The following is a 23,497-nucleotide window of genomic DNA, read 5'->3' as shown; positions in this document are numbered from 1 at the left end:
CACACTTGAGTCCATTGATGTTGCCACATTGCCTATTCAGCTCACTGGGGGTCTTCCTCTTTTTCTCTGACCCTTCACCTTACCAAACATGGTATCCTTCTCCAGTGACTGGTCCCTCCTGACAATATGTTGGAAGTGTGATAAACAAAGTTTGGCCATCCTGGCCTCCAAGGAGCACTCTGGCTGCACTTCTTCCAACACAGATCTGTTGGTTCTATGGTAGGTTAACAAACACTTAATTTTCTTTATTTGCAGATGTTCCCTGATTTTTCTCCATGGGTCTCTTTTCTATTTCATAGAAAAGGGAAAACTTTGTTGCTAAGTGTCTTCCAGTATAGTGTTTCTGAGGCCATAAATCTTTGCAGGAACAGAAAAACCTTTTCTTTTTCTCACAAAGTGCCTGGTGGGCTTAAACCACCAACCTTGTGGTTCATCGTCCAACTCTTATCCTACCGGGCCACCATGCTCCAATGTATGCTGATGATATTTATAATGTCAACAGATAAATCCCATATTATCTCAGACGTGGAATAGTCAGGCTTAGTTTTAAGAGTTGGTAGATTTTCAGAAAGGTTTTATCTCTAATAGCAAATATATTTTGACTCACTTCCAGTGTTCATAAAAGAAAATGCAGATGCTCTGAAGGGAGGTACATGGAAACACTTAGTTCTGATAACCCCAAACATGGGTTCTTCTTTCTCACCTGGTATAGCTCCAGTTCCAGTAAAGCCAGTCCCTTGTGTGGATTCTGTGACCTCTGGAGGAAGAAGTAAGAGAATGGTGAGGTCTGTGAATTTGGAATACAGGGGGAAAATAATGGGAATGTGATCATATAACATCCCCAAAAGAGATACCATGACATCTGCAAATAAAGAAAAGTTAGTATTTGTTAACCTACCTGTGTTAGCATTTCCAGATGTAATGGTTGTTCTAGAGAATCCTCCAGTGGTACCTAAAATGTAAGAAGTGAGTGGTGGAACATTACTTCTATTAGCTGTGAAGGTATCAGTGTGATCCTAAAGTGTTAGAGGCTCTTCCTGGAGACATCAATCTCTGAAGCAAATGGAAAACAATCAGCTTTTTAGCATTCTATTTCTCAGAACAAGCTTGGATGGATCCATTGCTATTGGGTTTCCCTTTCACTATGTAGTAAAGAGATTGTTAAATCGGTTCTGACTCATTGCGATCTTGTATCGGGTTTTCAAGGAATGACTGGTGGGTTTGAAGTGCTGCTGACCTTGTGGGTTAGCAGCCCAGTGCCACACCAGAACTCCAGCAAGGTTTTAAATCACCCTTACCTGTCTCATCTCCAGGAACTCGTCCCCCTGGTGTCCCAGAGGTGCCTAAGGGGAGGAACAAAGCAAATGATGTCTTTTATCTTTATAAGTATCACTCATTTGTTTAACTTGGGCATTTTGAGAATTTGTTTTCTTCAAGAAACAGTCCTTTTAACAAGGGGAGGCAAACAATAACCAAGGAACACCATATGTAAGTAAAGTAAAGTGATGATACAAAGGGATAAGCTATGGGGGTTGGAGGTAAGCTGGCTAAAGAGGATTGGAAATACTAAGAAACTGGAGAGGAAGCAGAATGAGCTCATTCCTTTTTGGAGGAGGAAAAAAAGGCTCAGTAAGCCAGGTTGTAGAGGTCAGCCTGGCTAAGTCATTTGGAGACATGGAATGATCAAAAAGAATAATTACCTTGGTTGACAATAACCTCATATTGTCCCTTCCTCGTACCCCTTTATAATCATTTGCTCACTGCAGCATCCCAACTAGAGAAACAAAAAACCCCAAAGCCTAGAATCAAAACAGTTCACCTCCTGGAAGTTCTTCCTGGGTGGTTCCACTGCCTCTTATGGAAGTTGTGGCTTCTGAGAGAGAAAATGAAGATGTAAAGACTGGGAGTGTGGACAAGGCAGTTTTAGATGACCAAAAATATAGTATACAAAGTATCACATGCAGGATTCCTGACCTGTTTTGGCATTTCCAGGTTCTAGAGTTTTTTCAGAGATGCTCTTAGTTGTACCTGAAATATGAGAGAGATTGTGGTCAGTTGGTTAATTCTTATGCAGTGGGTATTAAGCAGTTAAAAAAACAATACAATAACAAAATGAGTAGTTTCTTTAATATATTGGTGCATTGTACCTTAGGAGTTTCTAGTTTCAAGAGCTAACCCATATAGTTCCAATGACATATGTCATTCTCTTGGCAAATTTATAAACAACGTCCCCTACTACTGAGTCTCTCTTTTTAGGGTTTTGCTGCTGTTAAGTACCATTCAGTCAGTTTCTATTGATAGCAACCCTTTATAGGGTTTGCACATAGTGGCTGGTGGGTTTGAACTGCCAAAGTGATGGTTAGCAGCCCAGTGTTTATCCTATAGATGCTACACCAGGAACCCTTCTTAGGGTTTAGTTATAGAGATATACAATTTTGGCCCAGATAATATATGTAACTTTCAGCAAAGTGACCTCATGATTCATAAGGAGGATTTGCTGATGTCAATTATTGAACATATACTCAGTGTTTACCCAACATTTTAAATGTGGGAAAACCAAAAAGATTTATTTCTGGCAAGACATTTTATTAGGAAATTACTAGAATGTACAATAAATGCTTATTCCAATTCTTGTTGTTTCACTTTCTCCTAGGGAAATTGTAGCTTCTGAGAGAGAAGGAGATTAAGAAAGGGATGATAAGAAAATGTTACAGACAGTAGGAAACATCTGACAGTTCTCTTATTAGGGATCCCAGTGGAAGAGAACTAGCACAGATAGACTCATGGAAGATTCCATGCCAAATCTGTTGACTTACCTGTGCTGGAACTGCCAGGGGCACCAGTTGTGCCTGGGACTATCACAGTTGTGCCTGAAACACAATGAATCATATTTGCGTCCTAAAGAACTGCTCCTAGAAGGGGCCTGGGTATATCTTTGTTGAATTAAAGGCACCTTCCACTGCCTCCTGACCAGGTGAGAATCCTATGCCTTTTCTGTGACCCTTTTCATTCCAAAAGCAATTAAAAAAATAAGTCATGTTCTCAAGCAGAGATGCCTCCTGTGCCATCCCACTTGCTCTGTAACAAGGAAACCTGTTTTAGCTCCCATGTTCACCTGTCAAACTCCCAGTTCCTTGGTCTTCTGGTGCTACAGTAGTGCCTGCTGTGAAGTAGAAAACAATTCAAAAAAATATTTCAGTATGCTGAGAGCATGTGAAAATATTTAATATCAGTTTTGTCTTTAGTAAGAAAATCTTTATATAGAATAGCCTGCTTCCAGGATTCACCTTTTTTTCTCTCTTTCCCAGACATATGGTACTTTATGGCTCCCACTGACACCCTAGTGATGTGGATGATATCACTGGAGAAACCTGTCGTACCAATTACCATGATCACCCTGTCTTTAGAAAATTACAGCCAGACCCTGGCATTGACGACTACACTAGAAATGGGTTAAATCTAAGAGAATTCCTAAAGTAAGTACAAACTACTGTGCAGAAAAGCACATCTCCCCTATGGGGATTCATAATCCATGCTAAACCCAAACTGTGAGCTGCTCATGCTTACTTGGTCTGGATCCAATTCCTTCTGTTAATGTCGCTGCTGAAAGAAGAAAATGATACATGATGAGGTATAAAGATTTGGGACACTGGAGGAAGGCTTCTGGTTATATTTCATCTGAGTAGCCCTACAAACTATTATGTTGTTGTTGTTGTTAATTACCGTGGAGTCGGTTCTGACTCATAGTGACCCTGTACAGGGTTTCCAAGGCTGTAAATATTTACAGGTGCAGAAAGCTTTATCTTTCTCCCGCAGAACAGCTGGTAGTTTCGAACTGCTGACTGTGAGATTAGCAGCTCGATTCGTTACCACTACACTACCAGTCAGAGACATTAGAGGTCATGAAATTCATAGACAAACCAGTTTGTAACTGGGGCATTACAGGCTTTATTAAGGACAAGAAATAAGAAAATAATGCAATGATTGTTTTATCTGCAACAAAGCCATTTCCTGGGTGCACATGCAGATTCATGTATTCACTGAAACTACCCAAACAAAAATTTGATGTGAATCCCAGAGTCTCAGCCTGGCAAAGCTCACCTCCTGGCAGTTCTGTCTGGGTGGTTCCTCTGCCTTCTATGGAAGTTGTGGCCTCTGAGAGATCATATAAAGGAAGCGTTAAGTCCAGAATATGGGAAAGGACTTGCTGGTGCTACTGTCCAAATATATCTTCCAAGATGCCAATGTCTAGGATTTTCAATGTAAGTTTAGACTCACTTGTGCTGTGCCTTCCAGGTTCCAGCGTCTTTCCAGAGACTACATCAGTAGTGCCTAAACCACAAAGGGATGGTGGTCAATAGTTGAATTACTTGTTTGTCATTTAATTTAAATAAAATATCAATGCTTCTTCACTGTAGCAGAATACTATTACACTAAGATTTCTAATGTTAAAAAGTAATCCTTATATGTCCCGTGAAATACTTGTTTTCCACAGTAAATTTATTAAGTAAATTCTTAACTATCATCTCTCTTTCTTTAGGGTTTTGTTACAGGGAGACAGAAAAAAAATTTCTCTGTATGACCTATTTATGTGTCATTAGTTACGAATTCTGGTAGAATAAAGCTAGGAAGTGAGGAAGCAATGTAATGACTATTTTGTGTTGTTGCTGTTAAGTGTCATTAAGTCAGCTCTCAGAGTAATTCTGTGAAAGATTTCCAAGGAGCAACTAGTAGATTTGAACTGCAGGCCTTGCAGTTAAAGCTGACCTTTCAGTCCAGTGCTTATCCTACAACACCACATCAGATATGTATATATACTATAGACACATTTTTTAGAAGACTGTTTAAAGACATTTATTAGGAAGTGCAGGTTTTGGACTAACAGTACTCACCTGTGACTATTTTATCTCTTGTTTCACGTTCCTCTGGGAAAGTTGTAGCCTCTGAAGGAGAAAAAGAGATGAAATTATAAAAAGGACCATAGAGAATATTTGAAATTATTTGTACAAACAATAATACTAGATGAGACACTGAATTATGGGAGGACACATGGAAGATTCCATGTAAACCGGTTGACTTACTTGTGTTGGAACTGCCAGAGACAACAGTTGTGCCAGGAGCTACCCCAGTGGTGCCTAAAACACAGAAACGATAGGTATCACTGCAATGACCCAAGTATGTTTCCTGAAGACCTGTTTCTAGAAGGAATCTATTTGTATTTAGACCTTTGTTGTATCAAAGGGCCCTTGCTCTAGTTTGCTTTCCATCTATCATTATATTATCACAACAGAGAGGCCAATTCCTCAATTTGAAAAAAGTCACACTTTCTCCCTAAGTGGTTTGTTTTACTGCCAGAGACTTGGATTTCTGGTGCTACATTGCTCTTTACTATGATTGAAAGACAAAAATATTGTTTTCGTTTACTGAAAATTTTAGAGAGTGAAGAAATTGAGAAGGTTTGTATTATTTGGGCGGCACAGAAATATCTAAGCAGCATAGATATTTTTCTAAGGTTCATATAGAATTTAGACTTTCTTTACTTCTTAGGAATAACTTTTTTGTTCATATTGATGATACTCTGTTGTTGCTGAATGTCAACAAGTCGGTTCAGACTCATAGTGACCCTATATAGAGTTTTCCAAGGAGTGGCTGGTGACCTTGAACCACTGACCTTGCAGTGTTTATATGTAATGTCACAGGAGAAATTTCTCAGGACAATTATAACAACTGTGCCAATTAGAAGAGTTATGGTGGAGAGGCGTAATTCTGGTCTTGGTAGATCTTTAAGATGCTAAATCTAAAAAGGAAATCTATTTGGTCTCTGATGTATCATCCCTAAATAAACACACAATACTCTATGGAGAACCCACTTCTAAGCAGCTCAGCATAATGACAATCATTAATGGTGTCAATCCAAATCATGGGTTGTTCGCCCTTACCTCTTTTGGGTTCAGTCCCAGTACTTCCTCCTCTCCCTTCTGTGAAAGTTGTAGCTCCTGAAAGGAAAAAGAGGAGCATCATGAGGTTTGTGAATTACGTATACTGGTTAAAAAAAACAAAAACGAGGTGAGACTTTGTTGAAGCAGTTCAACAAAATTATCATACATCCAAGATGAAGAATTACCTGTATTGGAATTTCCAGATGTAATGGTTGTTCCAGAGAATTCACCAGAAGTATCTAAATTGAAAAGAAAAGGTGCTAGTATACAATATTGGAAGCACTGAAGATTTCTGCTTTATGAAGGGAACTTTTGGCCAACTTTTTAAATTAATGTTTTACTACTTGATTGTTAAGTACCGCGGAGTCGGTTCTGACTCATAGTGACCCTGTACAGAGTTTCCAAGGCTTTAATCTTTATGGGGACAGAACACCTCATCTTTCTCCTGCAAAACCTCTGGTAGTTTCGAACTACACTACACTACCAGAGCTACTTGCTATTTGATAGCAGTAGCCAAGTGCCTGTTAGAAAAGAAGACAGGCTTAATTTCACTTTACCTATTTTACTTCTGGGTGTCCTGGTGTGATGCTGTAGGATAAGCACTGTATGCTAACCATAAAGTCAGGGGTTCAAACTAAACCAGCCACTCTACAGAAACCCAATACAGAGTTGCTATGAATTGTAACCAACTTGAAGACATTTAACAAGATTTCACTTCTACTGACTTGGCACCTTAAGATGTTCTAGGAGTAGCTGAGGATCTTTGCAATGACCCAAGTATGTTTCCTGAAGACCTGTTTCTAGGAGGAATCTATTTTTATTTAGACCTTTGTTGTATCAAAGGGCCCTTGCTCTAGTTTTGCTTTTCATCAATCATTACATTATCACAACAGAGAGGCCAATTCCTCAACTTGAAGTAATATTCCTGGCACTCCATGATAGAGAAACAAACAAACAATCAATCAGATGATGGTCTTAATAATTCTAAATACTCTCATTGTATAACTTGTAATATTTTGATAAGATAATCAATGTCTAAATAGAGACATTTATGGGCCATTTACACCTTCCCCAGTAGTCCATCCTATCTGTTTTGGGATCTTGTGAACTGCTACTGACTTCAGATGAAACCACAGTGGTACATATTGAAGTAAATAAAGTGATGCTCAAAATAAGGATTTACCTGTCATTCAGCTTGTATTTAATGAGCATCTTCTCTACGTCTAATAGTCTAACAGTGAGTAGAATACAAAAATCTCTGTCCTTGCGTGAATTTACACTTGAGAGATAAATAGGTTAGATAGATGTTATCATGTGAAAAGGTACTTTGGAGAACCATGGTGAGCAGGGTGGGGAGAAGGAAGGGTATATGAGAGAGGCTTCTACAGTGCCACATGTGATGCTCAGTCAGGTACCCAATAACTATGAACGTCAAATAAGACACAGAGGAAAGTCTACCCTACAGTAGCAAATTCCTGGAAATCTTTAGCAGAACAACCTAGGATTGTCAGATTTGAAATATTGTGCTTCAGACAAAATGAAGTCCTTTTTATTTGGTCCATTGCCATAGATTGAATTATGCAATGTCCCTCCCACCCCCCGCAAATATGTGTTTCTGAATTGGCAGCACTACATAACTAAGACAGAAGTTGGTACAAGATTGGGATTCTGCTCTTGCAGATATGTAAATTGTGGCAGCAGTTTTGGAATTGGATACTGCACAGAGGGTGAAAGAATATTGTTGATGATATTGTTAAGTTCTATTGAGTTGGTTCCAACTCATGGCAACCCTGTATAGGGTTTCTGAGGAGTGACTGGTAAACATGAACCACCAACCTTATGATTCAAACTGACCTTGCAGTTCAGTGCATTAACCAGAAGCATCACACTGGGACTCTAAAAGATTATTAACGTGTGTAAAAGTAAAAACTTAAGATTCCCTTGAAGGAACTGTTGATGGCATTATGGACATCAGATGCAATCCTGGTGAGGGTTCCGGATGTGAAAAGAGATGGAATAATGGAGAGACAGCATAGACAATGAGAAGCAGTGACAAAGAAATGGCCACAACAGAAGCAGGAGACCGCTGCCAAGACAACTAGGAGCTGATCCACCAAGGGAGAGAGTTTATTAGCTTAGAAAAGGACTTAGGCTTGTTAACTGCGAGCCAACAGAAAGAGGAAGTATTTATCTAAAGCTGGCACTGTGAATTCAGACTTCTGGCCTTCTGAATCGTAAGAGAATAAATTTGTTTGTTAAAGTCATTCATTCATGCTAATCCTATTATAGCAACATTATAATACCTAAGACACCCCACCTTCACACATATTTTTTCACTAAAACAGAGAAGTAATGAAAACCCCAAAACCTTGGACTGACAAAACTCACCTCCTGGAAGTTCTGCCCCAGTAGTCCTGCTTCCTCCTGTTGAAGTTGTACGCTCTGAGGAGAGAAAGAAAGGAATTAAGTCAGGAATATAAGATTATATTACTTTTTGTTGTTGTTAAGTACCATGGAGTCGGTTCCTACTCAGTGACCTTGCACAGGGTTACTGAGGCTGTAAATCTTTACAGGAGCAGAACGCCTTATCTTTCTCCCATGCAACAGCTGGTACTTTTGAACTGCTGACCTTGAGGTTAGCTGCCTGATTCATATCCACTATGCAACCAGAGCTCCTTTATATTACCTTTGTTGTTGTTGTTGTTGTCGTTAGGTGCCATTGATTTAGTACTGACTCATAGCAACCTTATGCACAGCAGAATGAAACACTGCCCGATCCTGGGCCAACCTCACTACTGTTACCACGCTTGATTCCATCGATGCTGCCACTTGGCCAATCCATCTCATTCGGGGTCTTCCTCTTTTTCTCTGACCCTCCACCTTACCAAATATGATATCCTTCTCCAGTGACTGGTCCCTCCTGACAATATGTCCAAAGTATGAGAGACAAAGTTTGGCCATCCTGGCCTCCAAGGAGCACTCTGGCTGCACTTCTTTCAAAATGGATTTACTGGTTCTTTTGGCAGCCCATGGCACTTTCAATATCCTCCTCCAACACCATAATTCAAACACATCAGTTCTACATTCTTCCTTATTCACTGTCCAGCTTTCGCATGCATTGAAAATACCATGGCTTGGGTCAGGTACACCTAGTCCTCAAGCTGACATCTTTGCTCTTCAACATTTTCAAAAGGTCTTGTGCAGCAGATTTGCCTAATGCAATACCATCGTTTGATCTCTTGACTGCTGTTTTCTTGAGTGTTGATAGTTGATCCAATAAAAATGAAGCCCTTGACAACTTCAATCTTTTCTCCATTGATAAGAATGTTGTTTATTGGTACAGCGGTGAGGATTTTTGTTTTCTTTACATTGAGATATAATCCATACCGAAAGCTGTGCTCTTTGATCTTCATCAGTAAATGTTTTAAGTTCTCTTCACTTTCAGCAAGCAAGGTTGTATCACTGCAGGTTGTTAATGAGTCTTTCTCCAATCCTGATGCACGTTTTTCTTAATAGAACCCAGCTTCTCAGATTATTTGCTCATCATGTAGGTTGAATAAGTATGGTGAAAGAATACAACCTTGTCGCACACCTTTCTTAATTTTAAAACATTCAGTGTTCCCATGTTCTGTTGGAACAACTGCTTCTGGGTCCAGGTACAGATTCCTCATGAGCACGATTAAGTGTTCAGGAATACTCATACTTCGCAATGTTGTCCATAACTTGTCATTATCCACACAATCAAAAGCCTTTGTGTAATCAATGAAACACAGGTAAACATCTTTCTGATAGTCTCTGCTTTCAATCAAGATCCATCGGACATCAGCAATGATATCCCTCATTCCACGGCCTCTTCTGAATCCAGCTTGAACCTCTGGAAGTTCTCTGTCAATGTATGCTTGAAGCCGTTTCTGTATTATCTTTATTAAAACTATACTTCCATGGGATATCAATGATATTATCCAATGACTTCTGCATTTGGTTGAGTCACCTCTTTAGAACGGGCACAAATACGGATCTCATCCAACCAGTTGTCCAGATAGTTGTCGTCCAACTTATTACTGGCAGAGATGAGTGAGTGCCTCCTGTGCCGCCTCACTTTCTTGAAAGATTTCAATTTTTATCCCATCAATTCCTGGTGCCTTGCCCTTTGCCAATTCCTTCAATGCATCTTGGACTTCGTCCTTCACTATCATTGGCTCTTGATCATAAGCTACCTCCTGAAATGGTTGACCATCAACCATTTCCCTTTGGTACAGTGATTCTGTATATACCTTCTATCTTCTCTTGATGCTTTCTGCATCATTCAATAATTAGCCCACAGAATCTTTCAATAACAAAAGTTGAGGCTTGAAATTTTTCTTCAGTTCCCCCAGCTTGATAAATGCTGAGTGTGTTTGTTCTTCCTTTTTGGTTTTCTGATTACAGATCTTTGCACATTTTGTTGTAATATTTGGCTCTATCTTCTTGAGCTCATCTTTGAAATTTTCTGTTCAGTTCTTGTACCTCCTCATTTCTCCCATTTGCTTTAGTTATGTCTACACTGGAGAGCAAGTTTCAGTGTCTCTTTTGACCTTTTCCTTCTTTCTTGTCTTCTCAATGACCTTTTGCTTTCTTCATGTATGATGTTCTTGATGCTATCCCACAACTCTTCTGGTCTTTGGTCTTTAGTGTTTAATGTATCAAATCTGTTCTTCAGATGATCTCTAAATTCATGTGGGATATATTCAAAGTCATATTTTGGCTCTCGTGGATTTGTTTTCATTTTCTTCAGCTTTAGTTTGAATTTGCATATGAGTAATTAATGGTCTGTTCCACAGTCTGCCCATGGCCTTGTTTTGACTGAAGATATGGAGCTTTTCCATGGTCTCTTTCCACAGATGTAGTCAATTTGATTTCTATGTATTCCATCTGGTGAGGTCCATGTGTATAGTCATCACCACTTGTCTGTCAGTTTGTCATACTGTGGTGGCTTGTGAGTTGCCGTGATTTTGAAAGCTATGCCACCGGTACTTTAAATACCAGCAGAGTCACCCATGGTGAACAGGTTTCAGATGACAGACTAGGAAGAAGGAGTGACGAACTACTTCTGAATATTTAGTCGCTGAAAACTTTATAAATAGCAGAGATTATACTAGTGGTAGCTAAATATGGATGGTCATGGTTCAGACTTTTGTGACAACATGAGATGGGTACAGGTTTACAAGCAATAAGTGAATAAAGTGTATGTGTCTTTAGTATTTCTGTAAGCTAGGCCCTAATGCCAAAGGAAAATTCAGACATTCTTCAGGTTATATCTTTACTACAATAAATTACCCAGTAAATTTTTAATTACTGAGTTCCTTTGGTGTTCAATAATAGGGTGATAGGGGTTATTACTATAGATAATCTATATAACTGTCAGTCAAATTGACTGCATGATTGTTCAAGAGCCTGTTTAAAGTAATAAAAATGAGAATGAAATTGTGTGTTTCTGAATGTGAAGGAAGTTCCAACTCATAGCGATACTACATAGGGCTGCCAAGTCTGCACACCTTTACAGGAGCAAAAAAGCCTCATCTTTCTCCCGTGGAGTGGCCTGCAGATTTAAACTGCTGACCTTTTTAGTTAGCAGTGCAACTTATAACACACTCACTATACTACCAGTGCTCCATTGATAGATGAATTACTCTCTGAACTGCAAGGTCAGTGGTTCAAGCTCACCAGCTGCTTCTTGGAAATCCTAAACAGAGTCGCAACCGACTCGAGAGCACTTAACTATATACATACACACACACATGTATATATGATTTTAACTCTACCTGTATTGGTAATTCCTGTTTTAATGGATGTCTCTGAGACTGCTCCAGTGATACCTAGAACAAGAAACAATTAAACTAAACAATATGTCCCCACCTATCTTGGAAGTAGTAATGGCCTTACAGCACTTTCCTGGAAGTAGTAATGGCCTTACAGCACTTTCCTGAAGACTTAATGTTCCAAATGATAAATTGTGAATGTTCTTCTCTCATTTCATCCTACTGGCCCATTTATTCAAAGCCTTCTTCCAACTGAACATCCATCTCTCTACTCTAGCCTACTACTGACAGATGGACGGGGATTTCATTTCATGCTCATCTGTTTCACTTCCTGCTATCTGTCTCCCTGGTGTGTCCACTGAGGGAGAAAAAAGGAAGATACAAGCCTTTGTAAATATTAATCTCTGGGCATTTTTGTGGCTTATGTGGTTGTTTTCATAACATACTGAAAAATATCAACAAAATCTTATGGAAATAAGATCCTACTGTAGTAATTTTTTTTTTTTAATTAATTATTACCTGGGTTAGAAATTTCTGAACTGCCACTGACTTCAGGAGAAAGGATCGTGGTACCTGTAAGAAGAAATAATATGAACTTCCAAGCAGTGATACATTCATCTCTGTCTTCTGAGAACTATTTCTGAGACTGGGTCTGAATTCAATTATTTCCACAGGGATTAACAAGTAGATTTGCCTTTGTTTGTTAAATCCCAGAGGAGGTGTGGGCCCATTCCTAAGTCTACCTCCACGTTCTTCTGTTCTTTGTAGTCAATTCAATCAATGTGCCATTGGAACCCAGAGTCTTAGTATGACAACACTCACCTCCTGGCAGTTTTGTTCCAGGGGTCCTGCTGTCCCCTGTGGCAGTTGTGGCCTCTGCAGGTAAAAAGAAAACAAGGAGTGAAGTCAAAATCTACTTGGGTTCAGTGGAGAAACCTATCACCTCTCCAGGACCCCTTAGTGATTGGTGACTTACTTGTGTCAGAGCTTCCAGGTTTGAGGGTTTTGCCAGAGACACTACGAGTGGTACCTGAAATAAGAGATTGTGGTCATTATGCATGACATGAGAATTAGAATTGCCCGTTAAAATATTCTTATGCAAATATATTAGCAAGATCTTTCCTTGCATTTCCCAAATGTAAAATCCATATGTTTCTTTTCCACAACAAAATCCCTGACAAAAATTTTTTTTAACTCTTGACTTCTTTTTTTGTGTGCTAAGTCTCAGTAACAGGTAATAAATTTTCTCTGCATATATGTATCCATCTACTACTGACTAGGGCTCTTCAAGGACTTTTAATGAGACCCTTGAAGTAGAAAAAGATCTTCTCATTTTCTATCTAGTATTCATTTTTAAATAAAAGTTTAAGCGATGAGCATAAAACACCCTGCTTACATTTCAACTAATAGTATTAATTGTGAAATGATTGGAGAATATTGCTAATGGCTTGGTGGTGGTGGGCCAGGGAGTGGGTTCTGACTCCTAGTGAGATCTTTATGGGAGCTTTCTGCCTCATCTTTCTCCCACAGAATGGTTGGTAGTCTTGAACTCTGACCTTGAGGTTAGCAGCCCTACTCATAACCACTACACTACTAAAGCTCTTTTGGTAATGGCTTAGCAGTACTCAACTGGAGGTTATTCTACCTCCATTTCCTCCTAAGGAAGGTGTAGCCTCTCAAATGGAGGAAAGAGAGACACAGCTTGAAACGCTTGAAATATTTTGAAATTAGAGTGATAAACTTCTCTAGAAATAAAACCTGAGGAAACATTTTCTTTAAAGAAGTGTTAATGTGAAAATTCCACTCAGCTTATTTTCTCACTGTGTTAGAACTTCTAGGGGAAGGAGTAGTGACAAGGGCTACTCCAGTGGTACCTGAAACACAACAGGTCCTGTGTTCAGCACAGTGACCCATTCTGGCTTGAGAAAACCTGAATCCAGATGTAATCTTTTACTATAACAAAAGACTCTTTGGGCACCTTTGGCAGATGCATAATTCTGTGTTTCCCCCATTTGATTATGTCCTTCCCAAAACATTCAGAGAAACACTATTATCTCTTCAGACATCATTTTCTGGTAATCCCTGGGAAGAAACAAAGAAGATTTCCTCCCATGTCCACTAGATTTACTTGTAGTGCTTTAACTCTTCTGGACAAAAGATGGCTTTCATATGTTGACTGCTTGAGACAATGGGAACCTACTATGCATCACTATTGTTTGAGCAATAAAGTATTTATACAGAACAAGCATATTGATGGCTTCCTGGTGTATGTTTCTAGCACAAAGGAGGAGAACTTTTGTGGACTTCATCTGATATCTGCTGATGTTTGTAAGGCAACAGGCATAATCACATATGCTATAGTCATCTTGCCCTCAGAAAGTTATGGTTGGAAAATTGTACTGTTTGTATCTTATATTGACCTCGAGGCTCTCCCCGTACCACTACCAACTATAGTCTGAAAAGAGAAAAAGGACCACAGTGTGGAAGATTCAAGATTTGGGGAGGAAATGTGATGGAATGAGTGCAAAAATGTTACTGAGGCACCAGTGTGCAGGTATGTTTTTAACTTACCTGTATTGTATTTTCCAGGTTCCAGAGTTTGGCGAGAGGGCATGCCAGTAGTACCTGATGATAACAGAAAGGGATAATTATCATTATTTCAATTCTTGAATTACAATGAAAATGACTAAAAATAACTATGTGGGTTTTGTGGGTTTTTTTAAACTTTTGGTTGTGAAGTGAGTAAAGGTTTACAGGTAAGATCATCAGTTTTACATTCAATAAATCATACACTTGGCTTCATCTCAATGATTACAATCCCCTCCATGCAACTGCAGTTATCCATTTCCTCCCTGTGGTTCCTAGTTCCATTCCAGCCACCTTTCCATCCCTTCTCAGCATATCTCTTAGGTAAATGCTGCTCTTTTGATTTGTAATGATGGGCTATTCCATGCTGAGCATACCTTACTACTGCCATTGGTCCCCTCTATACCTATCTACTTCTTGGCTAAAAAGTGGGCCTCTAGGGTGATAACTATGTATTTTGGTAATCAGTCAAGGCAACTATCTTGGTTTTCATGTACTAGGGGCAAAGTCACATGCATTTTTATGTATGATTTCTTTTCTACAGTAACTTTTTTTTTTTTTTTTTTGAGGAAGAGTCAAGTCATTTATTTGTTATTTTTATGAAAGCAGGAAACGTGGGAGCGAGAGGGAGGACAGAAGGGAGCTATCTAGCTCCTCAGGTTTAAGATGTGAATCTGGGTCCCGACAGCAACAAGGCAATTGTAGGACCAGAAACATTTTATAAAAGCTCTGCTTTCTGCTGTCTTGCTCCAAGCTAAACAGGCTTAAGATTACACTGAAAGTAACACTGGAATTCTTTTTAAGAGCACAATTTTACATAGCAACTTTACTAAGAGAATTCTCAACATTTGGATTCCTTTCTTTAGATGTTTGTGACCAGAAAACTAGGGTTGTCCCTTCAAATCACTATCTGGTTCTTAGCAACTGGTCCCCAAGATGCCCTAGCTTTTTTTGTGTTTTGTTTTTTGAAGATGACCAAAGAAAGAATGAATGGTTATTATAAATGTCAGTCATTGATGCAAAATGTTCACTGGTAATTTGTGTTCTGAAAGAAAGAAACATACTGTAGATATGTTTTAGCCAACATTATTTTTAGGAAATTAGTAGACAATGTTGTTAATGGTCTAGCAGTACTCACCTGTGGCCATTTTGCCTTTTGTTGTTTCATGCCCTCCTAGGGTAGTTGTGGCTTCTACAAAACAATGAAACAATTTAAAGAGATGACTGGGAAAACTTTAGGAAGCAGGAAAATTATGCTGGTACTCCTTCAGAGAAATACCAGAGAAGTCATCTCAGCATGAGAACCTCTGATGAGGGGATCATCAATCAACTATTAATTTACCTGTTTTGGAATTTCCAGCAATAGTTGTGCCAGAGGACATCCCTGGGTTGTCTAAAAGGCAAACAAGAGTAGTTATAATGTGACTCAGTTTGTCTGAGAAGACTAAGACAAGGAAAAATGAAATTTTGTCTTAAATGTCCTTTCTATTTCAAAAGATATTTTTGCTGGATATTTGCAAATAATTATTGTATGAGTCTTCCCTTTCACCATTTCATTTCCGAAACAACTAGAGTGACAACTAGCAAGTATCTTCATTGATAGTGTGAGCAAAAAAAGCATCTATCCAAGGAATCTGTGGCCTTCTCAGTGGAAAAGGGAATCCTGAGTTAACGCACCAGACTGCAAAACCATTTGAACTGCAAGGTTGGTGGTTCAAGCTCACCATCTGCTCCTCAGAAACCCTATAGAGGGTCACTATGGGTAGGAATTGACTCGGTGGCACTTAACAACAATAGGGGAAAATAAAGAATGGTAAATACAGAAGTTTTGGGATACTGGACAAGACAGTGTACATTATTTCATAATGTACATATGGACTTGAGTTCATCTGAGATTAAAATAAGGATGTTTTTCTTATTAAACTATCTGTGTTGGGACTTCCCCATGTAATGGTAGTGTCTGAAAATACACCAGTGGCACCTGAGAAAGGAAAACTTACTATTAGCTCTATGATCAATCTTTAAATGTTTAATATGGCCTTGTACCCTTCCTAAACATCTCTTCCAAAGAGGAACACAGTGCTAGTTAGAATAACAATCCCTTTCCTAATGAAGGAACCAACATCATCCTTTCTACGAACTCTAAAATTTATCATTCACATATTAGGTCACTATAGAAAAGTAGCTCTGGTAGCCTAGTGGTTACGAATCGGGCTGCGAACCGCAAGGTCAGCAGTTCGAAACTACCAGCAGTTCCGGGGGAGAAAGATGAGGCGTTCTGCTCACGTAAAGATTAACAGCCTCGGAAACCCTGTGCAGGGTCGCTATGAGTCGGAACCGACTCCACGGCACTTAACAACAACACTAGAAAAGTATATTCTCTTCCTGACTTGTCAACTGTATTCGGGAAAGCAAGAAAACTGCTGAAACCTTCCCAAATAGAAATGTTCAGTTTTTAGTGAGTACTTATCATGGATCAGGACTTATTCTATGAAATTTGCATGTATAAATTACTGTGCTAACCTGTGAGGTGGATACTGTTATCCCCATTTTGCAGATGAGAAAGTTAATGGTACATTGCCTCCAAATCAAAAGTGACGGTCTTCTGAAACTTACTTGTTTGTGTTTCCACTTTAGTAGGTTCATTGCCTCTTGTGGAAGTTGTGGCTCCTGAAGGAGAAAATCAACACAGGTTGGAGATCTAGAAAAATTATATTATTTTTCTTTTTTCACTTATGGAACACCCCTACTTATTGACAAACCTGTGTTAGAACCTCCAGGTGCAACACTTGAACCAAAGGCTTCCTTATTGGTCCCTGAAATGAGAAAGAGAAAAGTCAGTCTCATCTGTCTCTACAGTCATAAAAACAATTCTATTGTTGTCCTGAAATGGTAGAAAGTTCTATATCAGCACTCATTTGCCAGAAGCAATTTAAACATAAATGAATAGTTTTTCCCATTTTGTTTCATTCCCACATAAAATGCAGTGGTATTGATTTTTCCCCCGAGGAAGTTTTTTCTAGGGCTCATGGGCAAGCAAAGGACTCTTCAACTCACCTGTTGTACTGACAATGACTTCACTCCCTTGTGCTTTCGTTATGTCTCCTAAAGAGGGAACATCAAGGAGAGTTTGGGGATGTTAGAATAAACAGTAGCAAGGCCACTTTGAATATCTCCAAAGGAAAATATACATTTAAATCTCCATGGTTCCTTGTCACTTTACTAATTTGGAAATAACTCCTAATAACCCCATTCTGGTAGTGTAGTGGTTACGAATCGGGCTGCAAACCACAAGGTCAGCAGTTCGAAACTACCACCTGCTCTGCGGGAGAAAGAGGAGGCTTTCTGCTCCTGTAAAGATTTATAGCCTCGGAAAGCCTGTACAGGGTCGCTATGGGTCGGAACCAACTAGACGGCACTTAACAACAACAACAACCCCATTTGATAATGTGGTACTACCGATAGTGCGAATTACGGAGGCATTTTAGGCATTAAAACCAATGATACCCAAATATGTTAGAATTTTTAAGTATGAAGACTCTGAGATCAGGACAACTCTTGAAAGTTATCCACATATTGATCTCAAAGTAAGCATAGCACTCTCTTTGTCCTTCCTTTACCCTCATCCTCATCCATGGAGTGAAATCAGTTGAGGAATTTAAGAGACTATGAAAGCCAGCATTTGCCAGTGCCCAGCTGTTTTTAGTTCAAGTCCAGTGGTTACACTGTTTCCTGTAGAAGTTGTGGCCTCTGACAGAAAAAAACAGAAAAGTGGTGTGTTTATGGGATTTAAAAACATTTTGAAAAGATCTATGAGTGCAAGTGCAGGTACCCCTAGAAGAAATCATTCACCACCTAAAGTGAGGTCAGCCCAGGATTGGGCAGTGTTTCGTTCTGCTGTGCATAGGGTCGCTATGAGTCAATATCGACTCGATGGCACCTAACAACAACAACAAGGTGCCTATACAAAGAAATTATTTCCTGTTAAGGAAGAAGTGTCAACATGCTATGCTGCTGCAGCCAGCATGACACAGGGTGCAGCTACAGCAGTCAGTAAGTTTGTCTCAAGGTTCCCTTCCTAGGAAGAAGTCAATCTTGTCCATGTGTCATTCCACACCTCACACAACTGCAGTAGCAAGTTTCTGGCTCATGGGGGTGCTTTTCTAAGGGTTCAATGAGAAATAATAGATAATGGATCTCAATCTTTACTACTCATCTGTTTTAATAATAGTGGATTGGCTCCCTGACCCATTGCTGGCTCCTAAGTGGATGGAAAAATGAGGAAAGTTCAAATGTGTTTGAACCTTATTCATCACTATTAATGTTAGAGAAAGAAAACCTGAATAGTATGATGGTGGAAAAGTCTAAAATATGACAATAAATTCATATTTTAATCAGAAAATATATAGATAAAGCCTACTTCCAACCAAATAGAATTCTTCCTATAGAAATAAAAGATTAAGACATGATTCTTAATCTCAAAAAGCATATCTTTTTTTTTTTTTTGAGTTAGTGACTCTAGCTGATACTGAAATTGTACCTAAAAAGGTAAATGTAAAAACATTTAGAGATAAAGACAATAACTTTCAACCATTTCATTCTGTGATTTGACCTATTTCTTTGCGCATCACTGTTAATTAGTCTAGGCTCCTGGATATATAATAAATTAAGATTAGAGAATAACACACAAAATTCAGTTTGGAAGAAATTATCTTTTCATACTGTTCTCACTCAGGTTGCCATTCAGAAACAAACATAAATGAGGATGTCAAGGAGTTCTGAACTACTTATTCTGACTTGTTTTTATTACATTTACAATGGTTTTGTTGCCTTCTGTAGAAGTTGTGGCCTCTGAGTGAGGAAAACGAGAAAGTGAGGCATTGAATGGTAGTGGGTGTGATCCTATACCCAGCCAAATTCTTCTTGATGAAATATGTATGTTCCTTACCAGTGTTTGCAATTTCAGGTACCATTGTTGAGCCTGAGGCTACTTGTGTTGTTCCTAAAATAAGAAAAGGGAAAAGGTGAGCTCAGCATTTCTTTTATAACATAAAAGAAAAGAGAGGAAAAGTCTAAAGATGGATTTGAAGCTTCTACCAGGGCTCTGGTTCCACAAACAGAGAAATTGTGCTCATTTTTTCCAGAACCATTCAGTCTCTAAAGAAATGCAAAGGCAAACTTCTGAACCCTGGTGGTGGCTGTGTGCCATGGAGTCGGTTCCGACTCATAGCGACTCTGTACAGGGTTTCCAAGGCTGTAAATCTTTATGGGAGCAGAACGCCTCATCTTTCTCCCACGGAGCAGCTAGTAGTTTCGAACTGCTGACCTTGCGGTTCACAGCCCGATTCATGACCACTATGCTACCAGAGCTTCTTTTTCTGAACCCTGGGGATACTGTTTTATAGGACTCAATAAAAATACATTCCTGTTTTGTTGCTAGGAATCTGTTTTCTAAGTTCTCCATTTATGGTTCCTGAGAAGAAGAAAATAGAGGAAGGTTCAAACGCTTTAGACTGCCAATACTCATTGCTTTACTACTGCTGTATCGTCGGATCATCCCCCTCACCTCTAAATTATAACACTGGACATTCTGCTTTTGCTGTTTTTCTTTTTTCTTGTTTTTTAGTGCATCTCTTCATCTTCCAATTTTAGGCCTCTGCCCTTTTTATTTGCTTTACATTAATTATGAGAAAGTGTCACTTTGGGAGAATGACTTGTAAAAAGATGACATTGAAAAAGAGAAGAGGTAGAATTTGCTGTTTAGAAATAGCACTTTCAGTAAAAGCCCCCTTCTCAGTATCTGTTTCTTGTTACGTGCCATCAAGTCTGCTCCAACTCATAGTGACCCTGTATAGAGGTTCCAAGGAGCAGTTAGTGAGTTTGAAGTGCCAACCTTAGAGTTAGCAGTCCAGTGCTTATCCTGTAGAGACAAATTAGGAAAAGATAAACGATACTCATGTTCTGGGCTGCCATTCAGCCACCATTTTCACGCCCAGTGGTAGCTGCATACAGGTATTCCGAGCTTCACTTGTTTTACTTAGCCTTGCTTTACATCCAGTGCCTTGTTCCAGTAATGAGCCCCGAAAAGAAGTGAAACAGGAATTCTCCTGTGTTTTTAAGAACATAGCCATCACTCTTATAATGAGATATTTTTATCTTTATTATGTTGGGAGAAATCCTACATAGCAAGTCAAATATATGAAATTTATCTGACTTGCCTTTGCTTATCTGGGCCATGGCTTGCTAGGTCACCAAACATAGTAGCCAGTATCTTTGTGGTACCAGGGATATTGTCAGGAAAAGGATGTCATCACACCAAAATAGGCATGTTGAGTATGTCTAACACTTCCCAATAACATTTTATTTAATATTCAGCTAAATCAGTGATGGAGAAATTCTTCTCATTCTAATTTCTCAATTTCCACAGAAAGTTTCTATTATGATCTTCTATGCTATACTTACTATTAACTAAATAAATATGTAAAACATAAACTTAGTTATTATATTCCTAAGGAGCTCTGGTAGTGTAGTGGTTACAAGTCAGGCTGCTAGTTCAAGGTCAGCAGTGTGAAACTAACTTCCAGCCAGCCATTCCGTGGGAGAAAGATGAGGCTTTCTGCTCCTATAAAGATTTACCCCCAGTGAGATGGATTGGCAAAGTGGCAGCATCAATGGGCTCAAGCGTGGGAACAATTGTGAGGTTGGCTCAAGATCGGGCAGTTTCATTCTGCTGTGCATAGGTCACTATGAGTCCGTACTGACTCGATGGCACCTAACAACAACAGCAAAGATTAACCGCCTCAGAAACTCTGTGTAGGGTCACTGTGTGTCACATGGCACACCACCAACACTACTACTACTATATTCCTAAAATTTTATTACCAACAAAGGTAAATAGATCCTGCCTTCCTTAGCTTGTTTTCTTGACCATATCTTAAGAAATTATAAAGAAGGTGCTTACTGACAAATGCCACTAAAAATAAAACAAAACAAAAACCAAACCCACTGTCATAGATTCTAGTGTGACTACAAGTGAACCTTTATAGAGTTGCTAAGACTACAGATCTTTAAGGGAACAGACGGCCTTTATCTTTCTCCTACAGAGCAGCAGGGGGGTTTGAACCTCCAACCATGCACTTGGTAGTGTGACATCACCACCAGGAATCTACAGATGCTACAGGAGAAAAGTACACGGAGAGCTGGGAAGTTCAATAAGGGCAACACGACTCCCAATGAACAGGATCAAGGAAGGCCTCAAGAAGGAGAGAACATTTGAACAGGGAGACACAGGAAGAGCCAAGGGTTAGAGAAACAAATCATTTCAATGTGCAGAAAATCTATCAAATATAGTATGCAGTAAGCAATAAAATAACTTCTTATTGCCTAGTTTGTCATTTTAATTTTTTTTAAATAAAGGGACTTCATCATGGTTGTTGCCATTGAGTCGGTTCCGACCCATAGCGACCTTATATAGGGTTTCCAAGGAGCAACTGGTGAGCTTGAACTGCCAACCTTGCAGTTCAAATGGTTTTGCAATCTGGAGCATTAATCCACAGTGCCGCCATGGTAGTTAGAAGCAAAATGTAAGGGAGGCATGGGGCTGACAAGTAGTTCAGCAAGGCTTAAAGCTGATGTGTGAAAGAGGATAACAGGAAATACATTTAGAAAGAAGCACTATAGAGGATTCAAATAATAAGAGTCAAGACTCCTGAATTTATCTGAAAGACAATGGATAGCTGTAGAGACAGAAATGACATGAACTGAAGTAATAATATAGGATCATCTTCTGCTATTTGGTATATAGAACACAGAGAAAAATGGAGATGAGAAACTTGCCTGCAGTAGACTAGACTCAAGGTTAGTGTGAGTGTGTGAACTCACTCAACTAAGCAAAATGTAGTGGAGTAGAAACAGCTCAGGTTTTAAAATTAAAGGAGCTCTGGTAGCGTAGTGGTTACGAATCGGGCTGCGAACCTTAAGGTCAGCGGTTCAAAACTACCAGCCGCTCCGCGGGAGAAAGATGAGGCTTTCTACTCCCGTAAGGATTTACACCCTCGGAAACCCTGTACAGGGTCGCTATGGGTCGGCTCCGACTCGAAGGCACTTAACAACAACAACAAAAGCAACAAATTAGGGCAAATAATGTCTGCATCATTCAAATGATGTGTGGCGCTGTGGGTTAATGTGCCTGACTGCAAAGCCGTTTGGAACTGCAAAGTCAGTGGTTCAAGCTCACCAGTCTCTCCTTGGAAACCCTATACAGGGTCTCTATGGGTCAGAACCTACTTGACGGTACTTAACAACAACTAAGCATAGAAAAAAGGAGCTCTGTTAGCATTGTGGTTATGAGTCGGGCTGCCAACCTCAAGGTCAGCAGTTCGAAACTACCAGCAGTTCCGCGGGAGAAAAATGAGGCGTTTTGCTCCCGTAAAGATTTATAGCCTTGGAACTCTGTGCAGGATCACTGTGAGTCAGAACCAACTCCATGGTACTTAACAACAAGAATAGAAAAAGCAAGAGGCCTGTTACCAAAATCTAATTAAAAGTTCAGTTAATCTGATAAATCAAAATATCTATTATTCTAAAAACTATACTACCATTTCTTCACCCCAACCCCCAAAACAGACATATTTTCTTACCTGGTATTTCTGGCTGTTTTGGTGGCACTGAAATATAAAGGCAAGTATATTTATAAATGTACATTTTAAATATGTCTCAATCCACAAAAATGAATTTATATTAGATTAGTTTTAGAAGAATTTCACAGTACTGCAGATTCTTTTCAGTACTCCAACAGAAAAGATAGAAATGCTATTTCAAGCTACATTGAACAGAAGCATATTTTTTTAGTTATTTCAATTTCAACTTACCTTCAACAAGTTCCGGTGGAATTTCATTATCTGGATCTAATAAAAGAAAGGTTAGATGTTTCAATTAAAGAACATACTTAAATTTTAAACATTATGTAACAGTTCTTCGATTGTCATTAGATGTAAAACTTGTATTAAAAAGCAAAACTATGTTATTTCCATAAAGGCTATCTTAGAAATTCAAGAAGGGTGAGAAAGCTTGTAGGAGAAAATCATAAAGTGCTTTTAAAACAAATTACCTTTGATTTACAAATGATCAAGATGAAATGAAAACCTTTGCCTTTTCCCCCATGTAAACTATTTA

General features: G+C 39.1%; 2 protein-coding genes across 2 annotated transcripts in view; both read right to left on the bottom strand.

Annotated features, from left to right (window-relative positions):
• LOC102839213 (mucin-19-like) overlaps nt 1-2,889 on the bottom strand; it is a 24,241-nt gene extending 21,352 nt beyond the window's left edge. The window contains exons 1-5 of the mRNA XM_006865346.1: nt 2,817-2,889; nt 1,975-2,028; nt 1,299-1,343; nt 899-952; nt 608-787 (exon numbers count right to left, since the gene is read on the bottom strand). Of these exons, the coding sequence (XP_006865408.1) occupies nt 608-787; nt 899-952; nt 1,299-1,343; nt 1,975-2,028; nt 2,817-2,889 (406 nt within the window). The remainder of the gene's footprint in view (nt 1-607; nt 788-898; nt 953-1,298; nt 1,344-1,974; nt 2,029-2,816) is intronic.
• Nucleotides 2,890-4,213: 1,324 nt separating this feature from the next.
• LOC102838839 (mucin-19-like) overlaps nt 4,214-23,497 on the bottom strand; it is a 121,367-nt gene continuing 102,083 nt past the window's right edge. Inside the window, exons 58-74 of the mRNA XM_006865345.1 lie at nt 23,194-23,229; nt 19,272-19,325; nt 17,381-17,428; nt 17,086-17,139; nt 16,940-16,993; nt 15,666-15,716; nt 15,462-15,515; nt 14,309-14,362; nt 12,714-12,767; nt 12,560-12,613; nt 12,257-12,310; nt 11,741-11,794; nt 8,328-8,381; nt 6,125-6,178; nt 5,940-5,996; nt 4,893-4,943; nt 4,214-4,332 (exon numbers count right to left, since the gene is read on the bottom strand). Of these exons, the coding sequence (XP_006865407.1) occupies nt 4,214-4,332; nt 4,893-4,943; nt 5,940-5,996; nt 6,125-6,178; nt 8,328-8,381; nt 11,741-11,794; nt 12,257-12,310; nt 12,560-12,613; nt 12,714-12,767; nt 14,309-14,362; nt 15,462-15,515; nt 15,666-15,716; nt 16,940-16,993; nt 17,086-17,139; nt 17,381-17,428; nt 19,272-19,325; nt 23,194-23,229 (956 nt within the window). The remainder of the gene's footprint in view (nt 4,333-4,892; nt 4,944-5,939; nt 5,997-6,124; nt 6,179-8,327; nt 8,382-11,740; nt 11,795-12,256; nt 12,311-12,559; nt 12,614-12,713; nt 12,768-14,308; nt 14,363-15,461; nt 15,516-15,665; nt 15,717-16,939; nt 16,994-17,085; nt 17,140-17,380; nt 17,429-19,271; nt 19,326-23,193; nt 23,230-23,497) is intronic.

Source organism: Chrysochloris asiatica, unplaced genomic scaffold, assembly GCF_000296735.1.
Source record: "Chrysochloris asiatica unplaced genomic scaffold, ChrAsi1.0 scaffold00077, whole genome shotgun sequence".
NCBI classification, from domain to species: Eukaryota; Metazoa; Chordata; class Mammalia; order Afrosoricida; family Chrysochloridae; genus Chrysochloris; species Chrysochloris asiatica.
This window is presented reverse-complemented; position numbering and strand designations above follow the sequence as displayed.